Below are 19,641 nucleotides of genomic sequence, written 5' to 3'. Positions count from 1 at the left end.
TTCAGTTTCTGGCTTCAGACTCATCAACACCATCTGACACGTCTTTTACCTCCATAACATTACAAACAGACTCCTCCTTCAAGATAACTCCTATTCCTTTTATCTTAGTATCAATACCATGATACAATAACTTGAATCCTGCTCCTAAGCTTCCAGCATCATGGTTTCCTCGAAACACTGTACATCCACTGTTCTCTGATGCATAATGTCACCAAACTAACTTCGTCTCATAGTCCCAACATTCAAAGTCCTTACTCCCAGTCCCCAACTCATGCCTTTCTTCCCCTTCTTTACCCACAGAAGCCCAATTTTTACTTATGCCCTGCAGAATATCAGCACAGGAGGTGGTCTTTGTTTTCCTGGACCTAGACTGATCCAGTTTGGAATTCATGATTGATTTCATACATTTAGCGAGGCACAAGTTTTATGTCCGATGCCTTTCTGACAAACTTCTGCATTTATCTTGAACCAGCTCTCATGTTCCTCCTTGTGGTTGCATTCAGCACTAACTGTCAGTAAAGCATCTATTTTCCCAGTTGTTAAGTGGTTTTGTATTAATGTAAATGATTCATTAGTTCCAAAGAGACAATAAGTAAATTGCTCACTGTTACAATATTCTATTATAATGTTACTACATACTGTTGTCTGGTGTCAATATGATGAAACTTTCTTTACCTGGAGAATATACTGGCAAAACATTTGTTCTTAAAGTGAATGAAATATGAATACTTATAACATCAATAACATGGGATCATATTATTTAAGTAATTAATAACCTTTCAATTGGGTCGATTTTTTTATTAGATATATTAAGTAAAATCCCATCAGTAAGACGAATTAACGTCCACCTACACTCCAAATAGAAGGGAGTCAGAAGTGCTTTTATTCGGTTACTTGAAATTTTAACATGAATAAATAAATAAATGAATGAATGGATGAATAGGTAAATAATTAGAAAAAAAAGGAAAAAAGGAAAAACCCAAGGAAGAAGAAGTTGATGCTTCCGGTTCCGGTGTGACAGTTTACCGCTGCGCATATTTCAGGTTTGTTGATGACCTTACGCGCTCTGGGATTATTGTTACTATTCTTCGCAGCTGGCGGTTTAAGGAGAGTTTCGGAGCCAGTTTAGGGGTTTTTGGGTAGTAGCACTTCCAGACTTGCAACCTGTATTTTATTCAACATTGCGGCTCGTCAAATACAGTTGTCTAGTAATAGTCGTCTACGCTAACTTTAGCTTGCTATCGTTAGCCTGCTAATTTTCTTAGCATCCACTAATTCGCTCAACACCTGGTCACACGGAGGGAGACCCAGTCATCGCTGTGTTTTCCCTCTGTGTTGTCATGCCACTATGGAGTTAATTACATATTCAAGCTATCATAATGTTGTTTAAGGCTCTGGGATTTATGCTAGGTAGCTAACTCATGCAACATAATAGCAAACTGATAGTTGTCGTATTTATATCTTTATCGATTAAAATTAGTCAATGTCAGCTTATTTGTTGTTTCTGTTATCTACACGAAGTTTATAATTGAACATAACTGTTCCACATGGTGCGTGTATGAGCGCACTCGGACAAGACTTAAAAACAGAAGTATCAAACTTGCAAAGACAGGCGAGTGACCCTGATTTAACCAAAACGTTACATTTGGGCTGTTGTAAGATTTAGAAATATCACAATCCCCCCCAAAACTTAGACAACTATATGGATCTTAAGCTTCCAGACAGCGAACAAAATCCCACAATGAGAGTTCAAAGAGCTGCACGCGGGACAAAAAAACCCAGGCCTTCAGGTTCATTTTCTTCTCTTTGATTTCATGCTGTGCTGACTTGTCTTGCTTAAAATTGTTTGTGTGCTGCCCAGACGGTTGAGATTGTACGCTGATGGGGGACGAAAAGGAGACCTGGAAAGTGAAAACTCTTGATGAAATCCTTCTAGAGAAAAAACGAAGAAAAGAATTGCAAGAGAGAGCAGATCCCAAGCGTCAAAAAAACGTAAAATATTTTTAAAATGAAATACCATCATGTCAACCTAGAGTGTTCACCACATGTTTTCCTGTCTTCCGCAGTTCACACCGGGCCTTGCTTCACAGGCGGATGATCGGGAAGCCAAACGAGAGACTCCGGAAGAAGGAGAGTTACGGGATCAAAGGATGGAAATAACAATTCGGAATTCCCCATATACCCGGGAAGATTCAACAGAGGACAGGTATGCAATTGAAGAGGCAACAGAAGCATATCTTGTGTTTTTTGTGAAAGTATGCGTAGTGTTTTTTTTAACTAACAATGAGCATTGCATGGTTCAAAGGTGAAGCATCATTCATTGTTCAACAGCCATTGATCTTTCCTGAAATAAGGGAAAAATATCCAAGCACAAAGACTTGTCGAGGACCAGTTCTCATGGCCATTTGGTTTGCACCGTGATTAATGTAAAATTTATGTGGGTGACAGTTGTATAGCCAGGTAATAGAGTGATGAAATAAAATAACTTAATTGATGAATAACATATTCTATATTGTTTGTGAACATAGTCTCACTTTCATGACAACAGAAGTCAAAGTGTTGGTGGCCTCTATTTACAGCAGAAGGTCATTTCATTTTTATTTAGTCCCAGTTGTTGATAAATGCTCTTATTAGTGGAGATTGAATTGGTACAAGCCCTTTGCTGATAGTGTTTGCATTGTGGCTTTCATTCTTTTTTAACTTGCTGCGAAAATCCAATTTAGGTCACTACAGGCTGATAACCTTTGACTGGATCAGTCGGTTCATGATTAAGTGAGGGGATTTGCTTTGACCATAAAATGTGTTTAGCAGCCTGAATGTCAGGCTGACCTGCATATACACATTAGTAAATGGGCTGGCTCAAGTGGAAGGAAAAGATTAGTTTCTGAACAGTTTGGGTCTGAGTTTTGTTTTTTGAGTGCTTGCCTTTTTTTGCGTTTTGTGCAGCCAGATCAAAATATGACTTTAATTTTCTGTTGGCTGATATGGTTCTGCTTCTAATATTATTGATCAATGCACTTGCTTCTTTTAATACAGATCATTTAGTGCTGAACTGTATGCCTTGGATGATTTTATGCCGTTGTCTTGAAGAAGAGATTGATCTGTTCTGCACTGCCTGCAGAATATGCAGGAGAAAGATAGGAGCGATGTGCATAATTTTAATTTCAGTTTAACTAATATAATATTTACCCTGTCCTAGACATAATGTGTTTGTCGCTTTAGCTGTCAAAGCCTCTTTCATAGATTAGAAGATAAGTTGAATTTCACTCGGACTAGCTAACTTTTTGAGAGACTAGTCATGTGGCCACTGGACAAAACCGCTTCAATCATAGTTATGAATATTCTGTGACAATTATTTGAAATCATCCCTCTGCATTGTCCGATTGAGGCAAGATCTGTACGATCGTGTTAAAAAAGTCACTTCTCATTAAGGCTGAAAAGTTAATAGCATCAACATAATATTACTCAGTTTCTGTCTAGAATTACTATTGATATCGATTTCAAAGATATTTGACAAATTTTGTGTATACTTTTATGCAGGGGAGAGGAAGATGAATCTCTAGCAATCAAGCCCCCACAGCAAATAGCAAGGAAAGAAAAATCACACCACAGAAAGGATGAGAAGAGAAAAGATAAAAGGCGCCATCGAAGTCACTCTGCAGAGGGAGGTGTGGTATTGCTGCTTAAATTTTATAAATGCAAGCTTATGGTATACAGATAAATATGTCAGGTTTGGACAGATTTTTATTTCATCTGTAGCCACCCAAGTGTTTTGCTTTTGTAGCAGGGAAACACTCACGCCCGAAAGACAAAGAAAAAGAGAGAGAGAGTGATCGAAGAAAGCGTCAATGGGAAGAAGACAAAGCCCGGCGAGACTGGGAACGTCAAAAACGAAGAGAACAGGCCAGGGCTCATTCACGCAGAGAGAGGTGGGCATTGGTTCCTCAAAGACTTTATATGTTTGAAATATTTTACTGGGATTAAAATGAAAACATTTTTAGTTATTAACCTGTGGTGTATGCATTTTTTTAAAACTAATAAGATTTGTTACTTTAATCCTGTACTGTTAATTAATAAGATCTGTATTGACTTAAGCAACTTCCGAAATGTTATAATGCTCCGGATGTCTCCCAATGGTTTGTTACTTTTTAAACAACAAATATTGTAGGCTTGTATACTTTATTGTCCATTACAGGTATATTTGGGATGTACAGAATGCTTTTTGAGCAAGTTTACATATTTAATCACTCTGACAATTTCAATGATAATGACAAGGCTGGGCTTTTGGTTGTCTGGGCAGACCTCGACTGGAATCTCCTGGGTTTTTTTTGGACCACAGGGACCGGCTGGAGCAGCTGGAACGCCAGCGTGAGCGGGACAGAAAAATGCGTGTGCGGCAGAAAGAGCAACAAGAAATGAAAGATAGAGAGAGAAGGGCTGAAGAGCGACGCAAAGAGCGAGAGGCTCGACGAGATGGTCGGTAAACATTACCTAATTTACTTTGTTGCTTTGGTTTACTCTCCAACACTGAAAGCTAAAATCATCCTCCAGTTATATAATTTCGGTCAAAGGTTTTTTTTTTTTCGGGAGTAGGCGTAGACAAAGAAAAAAAAAAGTTTCATCTTAGGGGCAGCCATGGAATCAAGCAAATTTTGATGAAAATTTTGAATGATGTAATGAACAGGATTTTGTGAAAATTCAAATTTTTATATGACTGGTATATTGGTTTTGGAGATGAGAGCATTACAAAGTGCCTCTGTCTTGTTTTCTGACCAGCGAAGTTTGAATCTGCCATAGAGATTAATATGACTTTCTTCTGTTGTCAGTACCATCACACCATAGGATGTTGCCAGATGAGTATGATGACAAACCAAAACAAAGTCACCGTAGCCGCAGTCCCATACGTGTTCCCAGAGACAGGCCTGAACATAGTGAGACACGTAAAATTGCGTGTAAGTTTACTATTGTGTTGGGGTTGTTTATTTTTACCGCTATAGAGCAGTTTCTGCATGGTCAAAACTTTGAGGATAACTTACATCATGTTATGAATGCAGCATTGAAGGAGGAGAAGCCAGAGTGTCAAGACTTGCTTGCAGACCTCCAGGACATCAGTGACATCGAAAGAAAATCCAGCCCTGCTGAATCTTCCTTAGGTGAGTCAAGGAGATACATTCTGCTCACAGTGATTACGTCTTTGTAAACTGATACACATTCCTGCCTCAGTGTCAACTGTTTTTATATGGTTATCAAGAAGATAAATCAAAGACAATCACTGACCGGGCATCTCAAGAATATGCACATTTCAAAAGAAATTTATCCTTTCTCATTGCAAAGCATCAGAATCAGGCTCTGAGGGGCAAGAGGAAGAGTTAGAAGAAGAGGAGGAGGAGGAAGAGGAGGAGGAAGAGGAAGAAGAGGAAGAGGAAGAGGAGGAGGAAGAATCCAGCAGTCCCAGTGAGGGTGAAGAAGAGCAAGGGGAGGAAGAATCAGTGTCAGGCTCCGGGAGGTCTGAGCAAAGTGCAGGTGGTGAAGACTCATATCTGTCAAGTCCAGTTTCACAGACAAGTAGGTTTAACATTCTAACTTGATCCTTTTTAGAGGATGTGAGTGAGGAGGAACAGTCAGAAGAAGACTTTGATGAGGACAGGGAAAATGGAAATCACATACCTGCAGGTTAGTAAACCACCAATATGGAATATTTGTATAGTTACTATGTCATTGTTAAATGTTTGTCTTCCCATGTTAAAATGCAGTGCAACATATGAATGACATGACATCTATATCCTAATTTAAAAGTGATGTTCTCAACAAAATTTGATATCCTATTTGACTCACTAAGATGCTCTTCCAGTACTAGACTAATGCCAGCTTCTGTACCATAGTACCAGAGTCACGTTTTGACCATGACACTGACGAAAGTGGTGAAGAGATGGAGGAGGAGGAAGAAGATGCAGGGGAGGGTGATGTTACACCTCAATCACAGACTCATTCCCGCTCCCCCACTCCAGAAGAGAACTACATCCCAGACTCTCCTCCTATTTCACCCGTGGAGCTGAAAAAGGAGCTGCCCAAATACTTGCCCGCTTTACAGGTCCCTATAAGTGAATAAAAAGAGTAAACCATATTTGCAACAAACATGGTATTAGTATATTCATGTCAGCAGTATGTTGAAGCATCAATTATGTTGTTGTTCAGGGTTGCCGCAGTGTTGAGGAATTCCAGTGTCTAAACCGAATAGAGGAGGGTACCTATGGTGTGGTATACAGAGCCAAGGACAAAAAGACTGGTAATTAACATGGTTCCCTTTCCTGCTGAAATCTCATGTTTATTGGCAAACACTAAATGTGATCTTGTGTTTGCAGATGAAATTGTGGCATTGAAGAGGCTAAAGATGGAAAAGGAGAAAGAAGGCTTCCCTATTACCTCTTTAAGAGAAATTAATACAATCTTGAAAGCTCAGCACCCAAACATTGTCACAGTAAGGGTGAGGCAACATTAAAAATCCAATATTTGAAAGTTATATTTTTTACAAGCATGGACAAAATTGTTGGTCACTAAAATAATGTGAAACTGACAAAAGTAATAAAAAAAAAAAATACTGAAAATTGACCAATGAAAATCAGACCTTGCTTTTGAGTTGTTGTTCAACAGGATCATTTAAATGAGGCAATCACTGCTATCTAAGGATTCCGTAACTGTCAATGAGACTTCTTCACCTGTCAACAGGCGTTTTGGAGCGCTCCTCATTAGCAAACTGCTCAGGCTTGAAGGTTGCCTTCTGCGGACAGCATATTTAATGACAGCATATTTTGCTCTTCTACAGATGTTCAATAGGCTTTAGATCAGGGCTCATAGAAGGCCACTTCAGAGTAGTCCAATTTTTTGCTTTTAGCCATTTTTGTTTTTGCTTTTTTTAGCTGTGTGATTATCCTGTTGGCAGACACATGACCTGCGGCAGAGACCATGCTCTCTGACACAGGGCAGCTCATTTCACTCAAGAATGCCTTCGTAGTCTTGCGATTTCATTGCATCATGCTCAGATTCAAGACACTCTGTGCCAGATGCAGCGAAGCAGCTCAGAACATAACAGCTCCTCCACGTTTCACATTAGTGTACTTTTTTTTGGTATGCTTGATTTTCTCATCTGAACATGGAGTGGATGCGCTTCCTCTAAAGTTCAAGCTTTGTCTCGTCTGTCCAAAGGACATTCTCCCAGAAGCTTTGTGGTCAATATGCTGGTGGCAGATACCAGTCTTGCATTTTTTATGATTTGCTTTCAACAGTGTTGTCCTCCTTGGTCATCTACTTTGGCTCAAACAGTAACGGATGATGCAATCTGACACTCATGGATAGGAAATCATTGGTTGGGGATGTGGGATGTTATTGTGAATAAGGATGTGCTGGAATGTGTAATATACAATTTACATGTGAAATAACTTACAATTGAAGGTAGTTTTCTATCTATATATGTAGCTTTCTTATCTAAAATATTTATTTGTCCTCCCCTCTTTATATTTTTATAGATCATCTCAACTTTGATCTGTGTGTGCTGTACTGTGCTATGCTGCTTCAATCATAATTTCACTAAGGGAGCCTCTTCATGTACCTTGACCTTGGCTTTCACCTTTAACTTCTTTAGAAGTTACTCTTGACTCTTTAGTTACCATTCATATTATCTGTTTCTTCTATTTGACATCTATTTGACATCTTGTCTATAATTGTCTTTCTAATCTCCTGAGACAATTCTCTCCTTCGCTCTCTGTAGTCCATGTTCAGTGTAGTACACACCATGTCACCAAACAGCGCAGTGACTACTTTCTACCCTTTAAATAGGCAGACTGACTGTCTATAAGCCACCTGTGATGCTAATCGGAGGACGTACCTTAGTTTTACATGTCTAGGGGCCTGTCATTTTTGTCCAAGCTTGTTTCACTAGTTAATTTTTTTAAAGCATTCTGTTGAGCCAAAATTAAAAAGCATTTCTGACTCCAATTGGTTAATATTCAGTTATTTGTTATTTATTATTAAGTTCTTCTGTTGCAAGGTACCATTGTGGTGGTTTCTTTCATGAACAGAGGGGAAGCAAAAATTGTGTCCATATGTGTATAGTTGAGGAGCCTGAAATGTTCTATATTTAAATTACAGTATTTTTCCCCATTAGGAAATAGTTGTTGGAAGCAATATGGACAAGATTTATATTGTGATGAACTACGTGGAACATGATCTGAAGAGTCTGATGGAAACCATGAAGCAGCCTTTCTTGCCAGGTAATAGAAATTTAATTGTCTCTCAGACCTGAATGAAGTAAAGTCACTATTCTTTAAGTTTAACATTGCTCTCACAAGATCCTGTTTTATTAATGAGCTAAGCAGTGAATGTTGATATACGTCAAGCGAGTTTTACAGTAACATCTGTCTTACAGGTGAAGTTAAGACTCTGATGATACAGCTACTTCGCGGAGTTCGACATCTCCATGATAACTGGATTCTCCATCGTGACCTGAAGACATCCAATCTTCTGCTCAGCCACAAGGGTATCCTCAAGGTGGGCTTCCATGTCAGCAAGTCTATGGCGAAACCAAACTTAAAACAGCAAGGCATCCATCCAGTTTCTGTTCCTTATCTGGGTTTGGGTCATGAAAGCAGCAGCCAAAGCAGAGACCCAGACTTCCCTGTCCCCAGCAACTTGGTCCAGCTTTTCCAGGGGAATCCCTGGGGCGTCCCGGGCCAGCTGAGAGACCCATAGTCCCCCCAGTGTTCTTTGGGTGTTCCCTAAGGCCTCTGTTTGTTATGGACCGTCTGTCAAGCACAGAGGTCTTAAAAAAAAAAAAACAGTGATCGGAATAAGATCGGAGGGGGGCAATATCTCCCAATCTCGCCCTTCCAGGTCTCACTGTCAGTGCCCATGTGAGCATTGAAGTCATGCACTACAATGAGGAACTCCCTGGTAGGAGTGCTATCTAGCAGTCCTAATGACTCTGAAAAGAGTTGGCGAGTTGAACTATATCTAGCCTGAACCTCTAGGCCTCGACACCACCTCAGGTGCCTTCCAAACTAGATAGGTGGCAATCCACATTCCAAGAGCCAGCTTCTGCAGCCAAGGATAGGGCCATGTCCCCTTATACAGGTAGCTGTTTTATATTTGCAATCCCGAACACACTCTCTATGTATTGGAATGAGACAAGTCATTTCGGACTATCAAACACTGGGGATAAAAGACCAAAGGTTAACAAAATATTATGGGCGGTGTCTGAGAGCAGTTGAATTATACAGTGTTTTTCTTCATGCAAAATAGAGTAAAGTAGTTCTAGGTAGATCTGATGACTTGAAAAAAACACAAGTGCACAATGAAGCCTCCCTAGTAATTAAGGAAAATTTTACATTGCTTTTCCAGTAACTTTTTACCCATCCTCAGATAGTATTTACTACTAGATCATGCTATTTAATAGTAGCCTCAGCACCACCCTGTCATCATGTTGGCATGGTGTTTTTGAAGTTTTGTGGTTGTCAAGCTTTCTGACTATCACCAGTTATTCCCAGATACTGATGTTTTTTTGAAGAACCCGCCAGAGTAACTTTAAAAGGTTGCAAGTTATAACTTACTGAGGGAAATCAAATACTCTTTATCAGTAGTTTTTATGAATTTCCTAGTATCAGTTAAGAGAGACTGCGGTGGGCTTAAGTTACTAGTCTGAAAAATAAAAATATATGAAAACTTGTTTTTTAGATTGGTGACTTTGGTTTGGCTCGGGAATATGGTTCTCCTCTGAAGCCCTACACTCCTGTTGTAGTTACCCTGTGGTACAGATCCCCCGAACTGCTACTTGGAGCCAAGGTAAGAACTGAAGCTCATTCCTTGTTGTCTGCATCATCTGACCAAGACTGACTGCCTTTCCAAGACCTGAGGGATTTTTAAGCCCATGTACTTAAAGTAGTGGTAACATCATCTTTATCTTTTTTATTTGAAGATATATTTCCAACAGATGACAGCATCTGCAAAGCACTTGGCATTTTAAGATACTGAATTACTTCTGAAATGCAAGTTGAGTTTTAAAGCACATGATAAATGCAGGAAAACAGCATAGTCCAACAGCCATCAAACCAAGTTGACTTTCACAAATGAGACAGATGAATGTAAGACTGTGCCAAGCAAACTGTCTACTTTACATATCTGCAGACTGCCACAGTATGTGCTCTCCTTTCCGCAGGAGTACTCAACAGCTGTTGACATGTGGTCGGTGGGCTGCATATTTGGCGAACTCCTTACCCAGAAACCTCTCTTCCCTGGAAAATCTGAAATTGACCAAATAAACAAGATATTCAAGGTAATGTCCTGATTTTGCCCCAACCATAAAGGAATAGTACTGGCATTTGCAGTTTTTACTTTTTTTTTACCATATTAAGATAAGATAGATCTTTTTCTTCTTTCGGCTTTTCCCTTCAGGGGTTGCCACAGCAAATCAACTTTCTCCATCTAACCCTATTCTCTGTATCCTCCTCTCTCACACCAACTACCTTCATATCATATTAAGATAAGATAGATAGGAAGCTTTATTGATCCCCATCGGGGAAATTCCTTTGTTACAGCAGCCTAACAGTTTTTTTTTTTTTTTAAATAATAAATATGAATAATAAATACATATAAATATAAATAGAGAGACAGAAGATAACAAGACATCCGCAAATAGATAGACAGCAGCAACAACATCACGGATAACAATGGATAACATAAAGGAACAGTGAGGGTGAAAAATACGCAACTAGAACCAAACGACAATATAATTAGAGTGACAATAGCGATGAATAAAACAAATAAACCAAAATAGCCAGGATGTGTGCTGGCTGGGACAAACAAGGATAAGAAAGACAGCAGAGTTAGGGTATGACATGTGAACAGATGAGTTCGTGAGTGGGATGAGGAAGTGAGGTTGTGGAATTGTGGAACCAGCACAGGTGGCCAGCACAGGTGGACTCACGCCACTCGGAGTTGTGTGCTGTTCAGATGGCTATTGTACAGCCTGATGGCTGTGGGGGGGGGATTATCCAGGACAGCTCCCAATTTGTCCTTTACACTCCCCACTTGAAGATGGTCCAGGTTCAGTCCCACCACCGAGCGGGCTTTCCTCACTATCTTATTGAGCCTATTGTCCTGGCACCGCCCCACCAATACTCTACACCGAAGAAGAGTGCGCTGGCTACCATAGACTGATAGAAGGTCTTGAGGAGCCCGCTACTGATACCAAATGACCTCAGTCCCCTCAGGAAAAACATCCTGCACTGACCCTTCCTGTAGTGCATCAGTGTTGTGTGACCAGTTCAGTTTATTGTTGATGTGGACCCCAAGGTACTTGTAGGAGTCCCAATATCTCCACTTCTTCACCTTGGATGGTGATTGGTACCTGTCTCCTCCGATTCTTCTGGAAGTCCACAACCATCTCCTTGGTCTTGAAGATGTCGGTGGTGGTTCTGGTTGCTCCGCTCAACAAAACTCGCAATCAGACCTCTGTACTCCTCCTCAGTGTCATCATTGATGCATCCAACAATGGAAGAGTAATTGGAAATTCCGTCATTGTCATTTCTGGGGGTGGCAGGAACTTGAGTTGTACCGGAAGTCGGAGGTGAAGAGGAATGACGACAGGACAGTACCTTGGGGCACTCCTGTGTTGCACACCACAGCCTCGGAAACACAGTCACTCACCCTAACATACAGCAGCCGTCCTGTGCGGTAGTCCAGGATCCAGGCAGTGATGTCAGGGTGAAGTTGCGTACTCAGCAGCTTGTCCTTGAGGAGGATGGGTTTGATGCTGTTGGAGGCACTGGAGAAGTCAAAGCTGCCCAGCACATACCTTGAGGATCTTTGGGCTGATGTCTGGTCCACTGGGTTTGCTCTGCCTCAACCAGGAGAACTCCCTCTGTACCTGGCTGGAGGTGAGGGTGAGGCTGTGGTTGGGGAGAGGGTGAAGGGGAGTGTCTGCATCTGTGTTCAGGGGGATGGGGGGATAGAGGATTGTGATGTGGAAGAATACTGACCGTGGGGGCTGCTGGTGGGTGGGAGTGGGTGGGCAGTAGCGGTTGCGTGTATGTCAATATTCCAATGGATATAGTAGGGTTCTGGGGGGGCTGTCTGTGGAGGCTCACGGTGAACAGCAGGAGGGGGGGCAAATGGTGACCATATCTGTGCTCGAGGGGGATGGGATGGTGTGGTGGAGGGCGGGGGGATTGCCTGTGGTTGTGTTTGTGTCCGGGTTTGAGGAGATGGGGAGTGGGGTGAGGGAGGTTAGTCCTTAGGAGCTGATGCTGTTCGGCAGGAGAAGGGGATAGGGGTATGTGTATGAAATTTATTAGGTTTCATAGTATTTTTTAATTTTATTTTACACCACTTGGGGGAGCTCCTGTCTGACATTAGCCAATGAAGTTGTATTAAAATCAAAAAACCCAACCTAGTAGCTTGATTAATTTTCAGTAGTTCAAACCGCATGAAGTGCAGCTGCTCCGTGGATTGATGTCATTGAGGTCCTCCTGCAGATTTAACCAGTGATGAAGTAAAGTATTTAAATTTACGTACAACTTCACTGCTGCCATATTTCAGTAACACACTGATTCTCAAGCCAGAGTTGGAGTTTCACTTATCCATAGCTCCTCAGACTAACAAGCCTGAATATTTGCTGAAACTGTTGGTGTATTCTGTAGGATTTGGGATCGCCTAGTGAGAAAATCTGGCCTGGCTACAATGAGTTACCCGCTGTGAAGAAGATGAGTTTCACAGAGTATCCCTACAACAATCTGCGAAAGCGATTTGGAGCGCTACTCTCAGACCAAGGCTTCGACTTAATGAACAAGTAAGTCGGACTGGTAGTCTCACTGTTGTCGATCCTTTGTGTATGATTAGTAGTGTTGTAGTGAAATCACTACCTGTCAAAGCATGATGAGTATACCTCATGGGTCAGCAGTATGACCATTTTAATGTATTTGTTAGTTATATTATTTGGAATTTCAATAGCAGTGTCAGTGTTTTAAAGCATTCCTGATGCTACAATAATGAAATTATGTCAATGACAGTCAATTATCAGACACATCAGTATCTATCAGCATGACTCCAATGATGGTATTTGGAGTACCCTACTTGGATCTTTGCATTCCTCGCTGTCATAGTCTTAATTGTCATCCCAGAGCTTTATTCAGGCATTAGATTTCTGGCAAGCTAACTTAATTCACAACGTGTATTAAGTTACTGCCGCATTCCTCTGCAGTCCAGTTCCATACCCATGTTCACTTTTATAAACACAACCACTGTGCTGATAATCCTCAGTATGGGAAAACATAGTTCCATAGGTGAACAGATGAGTGTGATTGTAGTTGGTTTTACTAAATTAAAAGGGCAAAAAAAAAGAACTCAACTTTTCATACCCTATCCCACTGAAGCCATACAGTAACAACCGGTCTGCTAAGCAGCTCAAGGTGTCACAGTTCAGCGCATGTTTGGCATCTCTCCAGCTCTGCTGAAACCTTCCACTTGTCAAGATGTAAAGAAAGATTCAGACCTCCAGAGTTCATCACATAGTAAAGTGCTCTTTTGAAAACTTCTGACAGGGCTGAATAGAGGGTTTGTTTGGCAGGTAGACATTGCAGAACTGTTTGAAATATCACACACTTCTGCGTCAAAGCTCTGGTGACCATTCAAAAGATGAGCTGGAACATGCTGTTGACTTTTGTGTATCGTTTTTATTGTCTACTTTCAGACTTTTCAGTAACCTTTTTTGCATGATGATCCGATGCGAGAAATATTATGTGGTAAATATTGTTGTATGTTTTTCTTAGATCAGTTAACCTTTCAAAATGCAATTTATCCAAATGTTTATAGTCATAATTGTTCTAGTAGTTTTTCATGGCATGACTTCCCAGGTGTAAGTGAGTATGTCAGTCAAAAGCAGCAGGGTTTATTCCTGGAGATTAGCAAGTAACAAGCTTCCAGGTGCAGATGAAAGACACATTCTTGGAATTCTAAGCCCAAACCAAGTATTGTATTTTGTGCTGGTGCCAGCGGGTAAACTTCTCTGGCACCGATTGTTATTCATCAGTTGTTAGAACTTTTACCACATATGGAAATGTCCAGTTGAGACAGTTACAGGCCTAAATTTTACTGTTCAACAGGTTGGCAAATTGCTGATGTTGACCTTGTCACAGCCATTTAACTCAGGCCCACTGGGCTCACAATCTAAGGCTTCATATCTTGCCTATAGTACTCAGTGTATAAAGCAAGTTCCAAAGACCCGATCTTTAAATGTTACTTTCTTTGATTATTTAGGCTATCTGGATTTTAAGTACAGGAACCTAATTTAAACTGAGTGTATTCAAGCTGTGTTGCTTGAATACACTCCGCTAGCTGTGTTGCTCCTACAACCTCCAGTTGTGAGCCGTGTTGGGAACGGGGGCTAATGGTAGTGCTCAATTCCTTGTGACTCTCATCAGCAACATTTTAGGGGCTACAGAAGTAAGTATGTAGTGGTCAAAATGATAATGAAATGGTGGAGTCCAACCCTCACTACAAATGTATTTGACTTACTGTTGGGAATACGGATCAAAATGACAATGATGTAATTAAAAATGTTCTTTAAAGTTGCACCAATCTCATTAACTGTGTTTTATCCGTCCATCTGTCCATCCGCTACCACCGATGTGGGGTCAGGTTGCGGAGAAAACCCGAGCCGCCCCATATACTGTAGCCCCTCTCGATGCAGAGGAACAGCGGCTGTACTCTGAGCCCCCTCGCAGATAACTGAGGAAACTAAATTTGGCTGCTTTTATCCATGATCTGGTCACTACCCACAGCTTGTGAAAATAAGTGAGGGTGGGAATGTAGATTGACAAAACCAGAGCTTTGTCCTTTTGCTCAGCTCCACTTTTCTCACCATGACAGATTGATCCACATTACTGTAGACCAGTGGTCCCCAACCTTTTTATCACCGCGGAGTGATCAACGCTTGACAATTTTACCTCGGACTGGGGGGGGGTTATATTGCGACTGTAATAATAAATGTAAATTCACTGTTAACTCATATGCAACTTTATTAGCAGCTTCCTCGAAACATTGCGCCAAAAACATAACATGAGTATAATGAAGGCTTCATTGCTTCATTGCCGCATATTATGCTGAGTGGCTTGGTCTGTGGAATCACCTGTTATGATAAATCCACATTTCAAGTTGAACTCCTGGTATTGTCTGTTAAAATCATTCTTTTTCTTGGAAGTTGTAGGCTTTTCTTCTGTCTCTTCACTAGACCTTTTCCCTGCTAGCTTGTGGGTTACATTTTGGCGCTCAAGTGACCGAGATGTAACTGAGAGATTCCGGTCATTTTTCAAAATAGAGATTTTTCAGACTCAGATAATAAATCCAATGGAAATAATTAATTATTTCTTGGGTGGCCCAGTACCAATTGATCCACTGACCGGCACCGGTCTGTAACCCGAGGCTTGGGGACCACTGCTGTAGACGCTGCACAGATCTGCCTGCCAGTATCCTGCTCCATTCTTCCCTCATTTGTAAATCAAAACCCTGAGCTTCTTGAATTACTCCACTTAGGGTAGGCGCTCTTCCGCAACCTGGTGGGAGACTCCACCTTTCTCTGGCTGAGGACCATGACCTCAGAATTTTGAGGTGTTAATTTTCCTTCCGGCTGCTTTAAATTTGTCCACGAACTGCCCCAGTGAGAGCTGGAGATCATGATGAAGTCAACAGGACCAGGTCATCTGCAAATAGTAGACACATTTCTGAGGACAGCAAACTGGATCCCCTCGACATTCCTGTTGCACCAAAAAATTCTGTCTATAAATGTTATGAACAGAATCTGTGACAAAGAGCAGTCCTGATGGGGTCCAACCCTCATCGGAAATGTAATTGACTTACTGTTGGGAATACGGACCAAGCTCAGGCCCCAATCATACTTTGTCAGAATGGTTCGTGTTTTGGAATCCAGTATCCCAAACTCTAGGAACACCCTTTACAGGACTCCCCACATCACTGTTGAGTGCTTTCTCCAAGTCCACAAATAATTGTAAAGTGGTTGGGTAAGCTCCCATGCACCCTCAAGGATTGTGCAAAGAGCGTAGTGCTGGTCCACTGTTCCTCAATGAAGACAAAAACAACGCTGCCCCACTGAATCCTAGAGTCGACTATCCCATGTATGTACCTCATCCTTATTTTCTGAAGAGACCCGGTGGCCGGGCCTGCACCCATGGGGCCTGGCCACCAGGCGCTTGCCATTGAACCATGCCCCTGGGCTTGGCTACAAGAGGGGTGTGACCTGCATTCGGGTGTGTATCAGTGCATTAATATTTCCAACTTAACTGGATCATTGAATCTTTTCTAGATTCCTCACTTTCTGCCCAAGCAAGAGGATTCTATCAGATGAAGCTCTCAAACACGAGTACTTCCGTGAGACACCATTGCCCATTGACCCATCCATGTTCCCTACCTGGCCGGCCAAGAGCGAGCAGCAGAGAGTGAAAAGAGGGACCAGCCCCCGTCCACCCGAGGGAGGCCTAGGTTACAGTCACCTGGTAAGAAAATTAACCTTCCACTTTCATTATTATATACCAGGCTCTGAACATTGACATTGTTTGTGTCTGGCTGTTTCCTGCTTTTTTTTCCACGATGTGCACCCTTTAGTTCCAAATGTTTCAACAACATTCCTACCAACCCAGAAGGCATTTTTAAGGCCTGCTTTTGTTTTGACTTCTTGTGATGGCTTGAATTTCTTCACTTAGACGTGTCACCCCTGATCCGAGAGGTTTCCTTGGTTCTAATGACCCTTGGGAAGTATCTGAATATAACTGCCAGGGTTTTGGCGGGATCTAGGTTGTGGTTGCTTGTTATGTAAATAGAAGAGTTGATTGGCTGAAACTAGTTTTAAGGGGGTTGTTATGCTAATGAGGGTGTCATTCATGGGGACAAAAGAGCAACTTTTGGGGGATTACTTGGATTGGAATGTGAAATGAAAAAGTAAAGCTAGACAAAGGAGTGAAACTTGTGGGATTTGACATGCACCGATAATACAGCGTTTGGAGTATTACCGAAACACCAGCAACATATGGTATGACGATGTTCTTTGTTCTGTTCTTGTCTTCCTCCTGTTCTATGGTCGTGTGTCTGGTGGTTTCTGATTTGACAAAGGCCCAATTCGGGTAGCCAAATGATCTCAGGGTTTTCCTAATGTGTTGTATCTTGGTATATGGTGGTTCAACAAACACTACACCAGTACATTTCATTCCCCACAAGACCCTGTGGCAAAAACTGGTGTACCACAAGGACTAAACACCCAGGCATAAGATTGAAAATGTGGTGTATGCTGTCACTTGTACTGAGGATTGTAATGGCATCTACATTGGAGAGACCAAACAACCTCTGCACTGGGCCATTCATTTGAAGACAGCAATGTGCATATAAAGGCCAGAGAAGACAGACGGTTGGAGAGAGGAGTCAAAGAAGCCATCTTTGTTATAACAGGAAAAAAACATCTCTGAACAGAGGAGGGAGCCTCAGACACAACTTTTCACAAACTTGTAACACTGTAGTGAGATCAATGCACACATGGACCAGGCCCATCTGCACCCTCCGAACAAGGAGAACCAGCCCCCGGTAACTTCCAAATGACCCTCAGTCCATGTGATCCAGGTTTCACTTCTTTTTCTTTTCTCTGGCTTTACCTTTTCACATTCCAATCCAGATACCCCCTCCCATGTCTATTTTAACCTGTGTCAACATACTAGAATAATCCCTCTCCTCACAGTCAGGATGGGCAGGCTTTTGATGGAAATCAACAATTTACTGAAACCTTGGAAAAATAGCTTTCTGTAATTTAAACTGAGGTCCAGGTGTGGTCTAGACCTGCTTTAAATGTGAAATGTCATGAGACAACTCTGATTTGGCACTACATAAACAAAATTTGACATTACTTTCTCCTTACAGTTACAATGTATCAATGTGAATCAAATAAGGTTGTGAGGTTTGCATAGAAAACTGCTTGTAGGACTGGTCATCTCGACAGTACAAATTTTAATGATATTAGTTCTACCTCAACTGCCATTTTCCAAGAGTCAATTTTTTTCTCTCCTCTCTTCAGGGGGATGATGATCTAATTAAAGACACGGGGTTCCATCTGACAACCAGCAACCAAGGAGCATCAGCAGTTGGTCCTGGATTCAGCCTCAAATTCTGAGCCCAAAAGTGCAGGACACCTTGCTATCTGACCAAGAAAGGCGCAGCCATGGGCTCTTAGACTGTCTGAGAATTTCAAGACTATTATAAATCAGATTAATTTCTGATGAGTTGCAACTGCCAGGACTGTTTCACAGCGTGACTGGCGGCTCAAACATTGGATTTCCAGGATACTTCCTTCACTTCTTTTGCTTCTCTGTGTTACAAACTGTGTCACCATTTTTAATGTGACAGTTTTAACCCTTACTTACGGGACCTAACTATCGACTACTGCAAGTTTAGTTCTTTTGTTTTGACTCATTTTATCTGCCCTTTTATACTTGAGAGAGGCATGGGTTTTTTTGAATGGCTGGTATTTCCTGGCTTCCTCAGCTACTGTATAATGATGCAGGCACTAGATTTCCATCCAGCATAATGTCTAAAATCTACTTAGGAATGTCAGTTTGTGTCAGAAGGACATTTTTTTCTAAAAATAAACTTTGAAATGGTTTTGTCTGCAGTCTTCCCCTGAATTATGATGATTTTTTTTCTATTTTTTAAATTTGTCAAAGGTGAGCAAACAACTGCACTCCATCAGGAGAAAAAAACGAGAGGAAGTCAATCCCCTGAAAGTATCCAGCCTTGAACCCAACTTTGTTGAAGCTATCCAAAAGTGATGTCATTCTTTGCACTGCACAATTTGTCTCCATACTTTCAAGGGAGCAGAGGCCCAGACATAGCTCTGCCTTTATTTTTAAATGTCTCTATTTATTTAGACCAATTCATATTTGGATTTTGAACTAAAGAAACATAAAGCTTAAGTTTCCTACAAGAATGCCAGCTGGTTGAAGTGCATACAGGAAAAATCCAGTTGTTGAAATGCAAGATTAGAAAATGGAAAGCTTCATTAATAACTTTTTATCCGAACCCTACCTCCACTGGCATTCGCTGCAGGTTATAACATCTTATGTGCTGAATATTTTTGGAAGGAGTGCTGCTTGTCAGGCTTGCAGCCTTGTCTTTGGAGGTCAGCTGCTTGTTTCCTCAGGTAGTCACTGAAGCAAGTTCCAAATAGTTCCTAAGGCAAGAGACAATATGGTCTGTCCTGGTTTGATTAATTCAGTTTGCTCAATATGTATGTAAACAAACCCACAAAAAGACTATAGTGTAATAGGGCGGTACGGTACTTAAACCCAAATAATCTCCTTTATGATAAGATCAATTTTGCCATTTTAACATGACTTAAGGTGTAGTTATTGATTAAACCTTTTTTCCACCCGAGACTCCAAGAATCTCCTGCTATCCCTCAGCCCCACTATAATGTAGCATTATATAAGTATGCAGGTTTAATCCAGAACAACCTTTGTAGTCTGCACAGGTACTGTATAAAAAAGCAACTACAGCTTGTCCAACACACTTCACATTTTGGCAGCATCCTGATACGCACCA

At 41.3% G+C, this 19,641-nt stretch overlaps 1 protein-coding gene across 2 annotated transcripts; it reads left to right on the top strand.

Moving 5' to 3' along the window:
- Window positions 1-933: 933 nt before the first annotated feature.
- On the top strand, window positions 934-18,708 carry cdk11b (cyclin dependent kinase 11B). Of its 2 annotated transcripts, none has more exons than XM_086141361.1 (20): window positions 934-1,043; window positions 1,862-1,992; window positions 2,067-2,206; window positions 3,541-3,668; window positions 3,785-3,929; window positions 4,340-4,476; window positions 4,827-4,952; window positions 5,055-5,153; window positions 5,335-5,523; window positions 5,599-5,673; window positions 5,883-6,091; window positions 6,196-6,286; window positions 6,363-6,484; window positions 8,162-8,267; window positions 8,423-8,544; window positions 9,727-9,834; window positions 10,208-10,324; window positions 12,690-12,838; window positions 16,367-16,556; window positions 18,119-18,708. In XM_086141361.1, exons 2-20 carry the CDS (start codon window positions 1,882-1,884, stop codon window positions 18,212-18,214), a joined length of 2,460 nt encoding a protein of 819 aa, XP_085997487.1. In that variant the 5' UTR covers window positions 934-1,043; window positions 1,862-1,881; the 3' UTR covers window positions 18,215-18,708. The 2 variants fall into 2 exon arrangements, with proteins under 2 accessions (XP_085997487.1, XP_085997486.1); XM_086141360.1 differs by having other exon boundaries at window positions 4,301-4,476.
- The last annotated feature ends 933 nt before the right edge of the window (window positions 18,709-19,641 follow it).

Source organism: Fistularia commersonii, chromosome 34 (assembly GCF_037954325.1).
Source record: "Fistularia commersonii isolate RoL2024-O1a breed Wild chromosome 34, RoL_Fcom_v1.0, whole genome shotgun sequence".
Lineage (NCBI taxonomy): Eukaryota > Metazoa > Chordata > Actinopteri > Syngnathiformes > Fistulariidae > Fistularia > Fistularia commersonii.
This window is presented reverse-complemented; position numbering and strand designations above follow the sequence as displayed.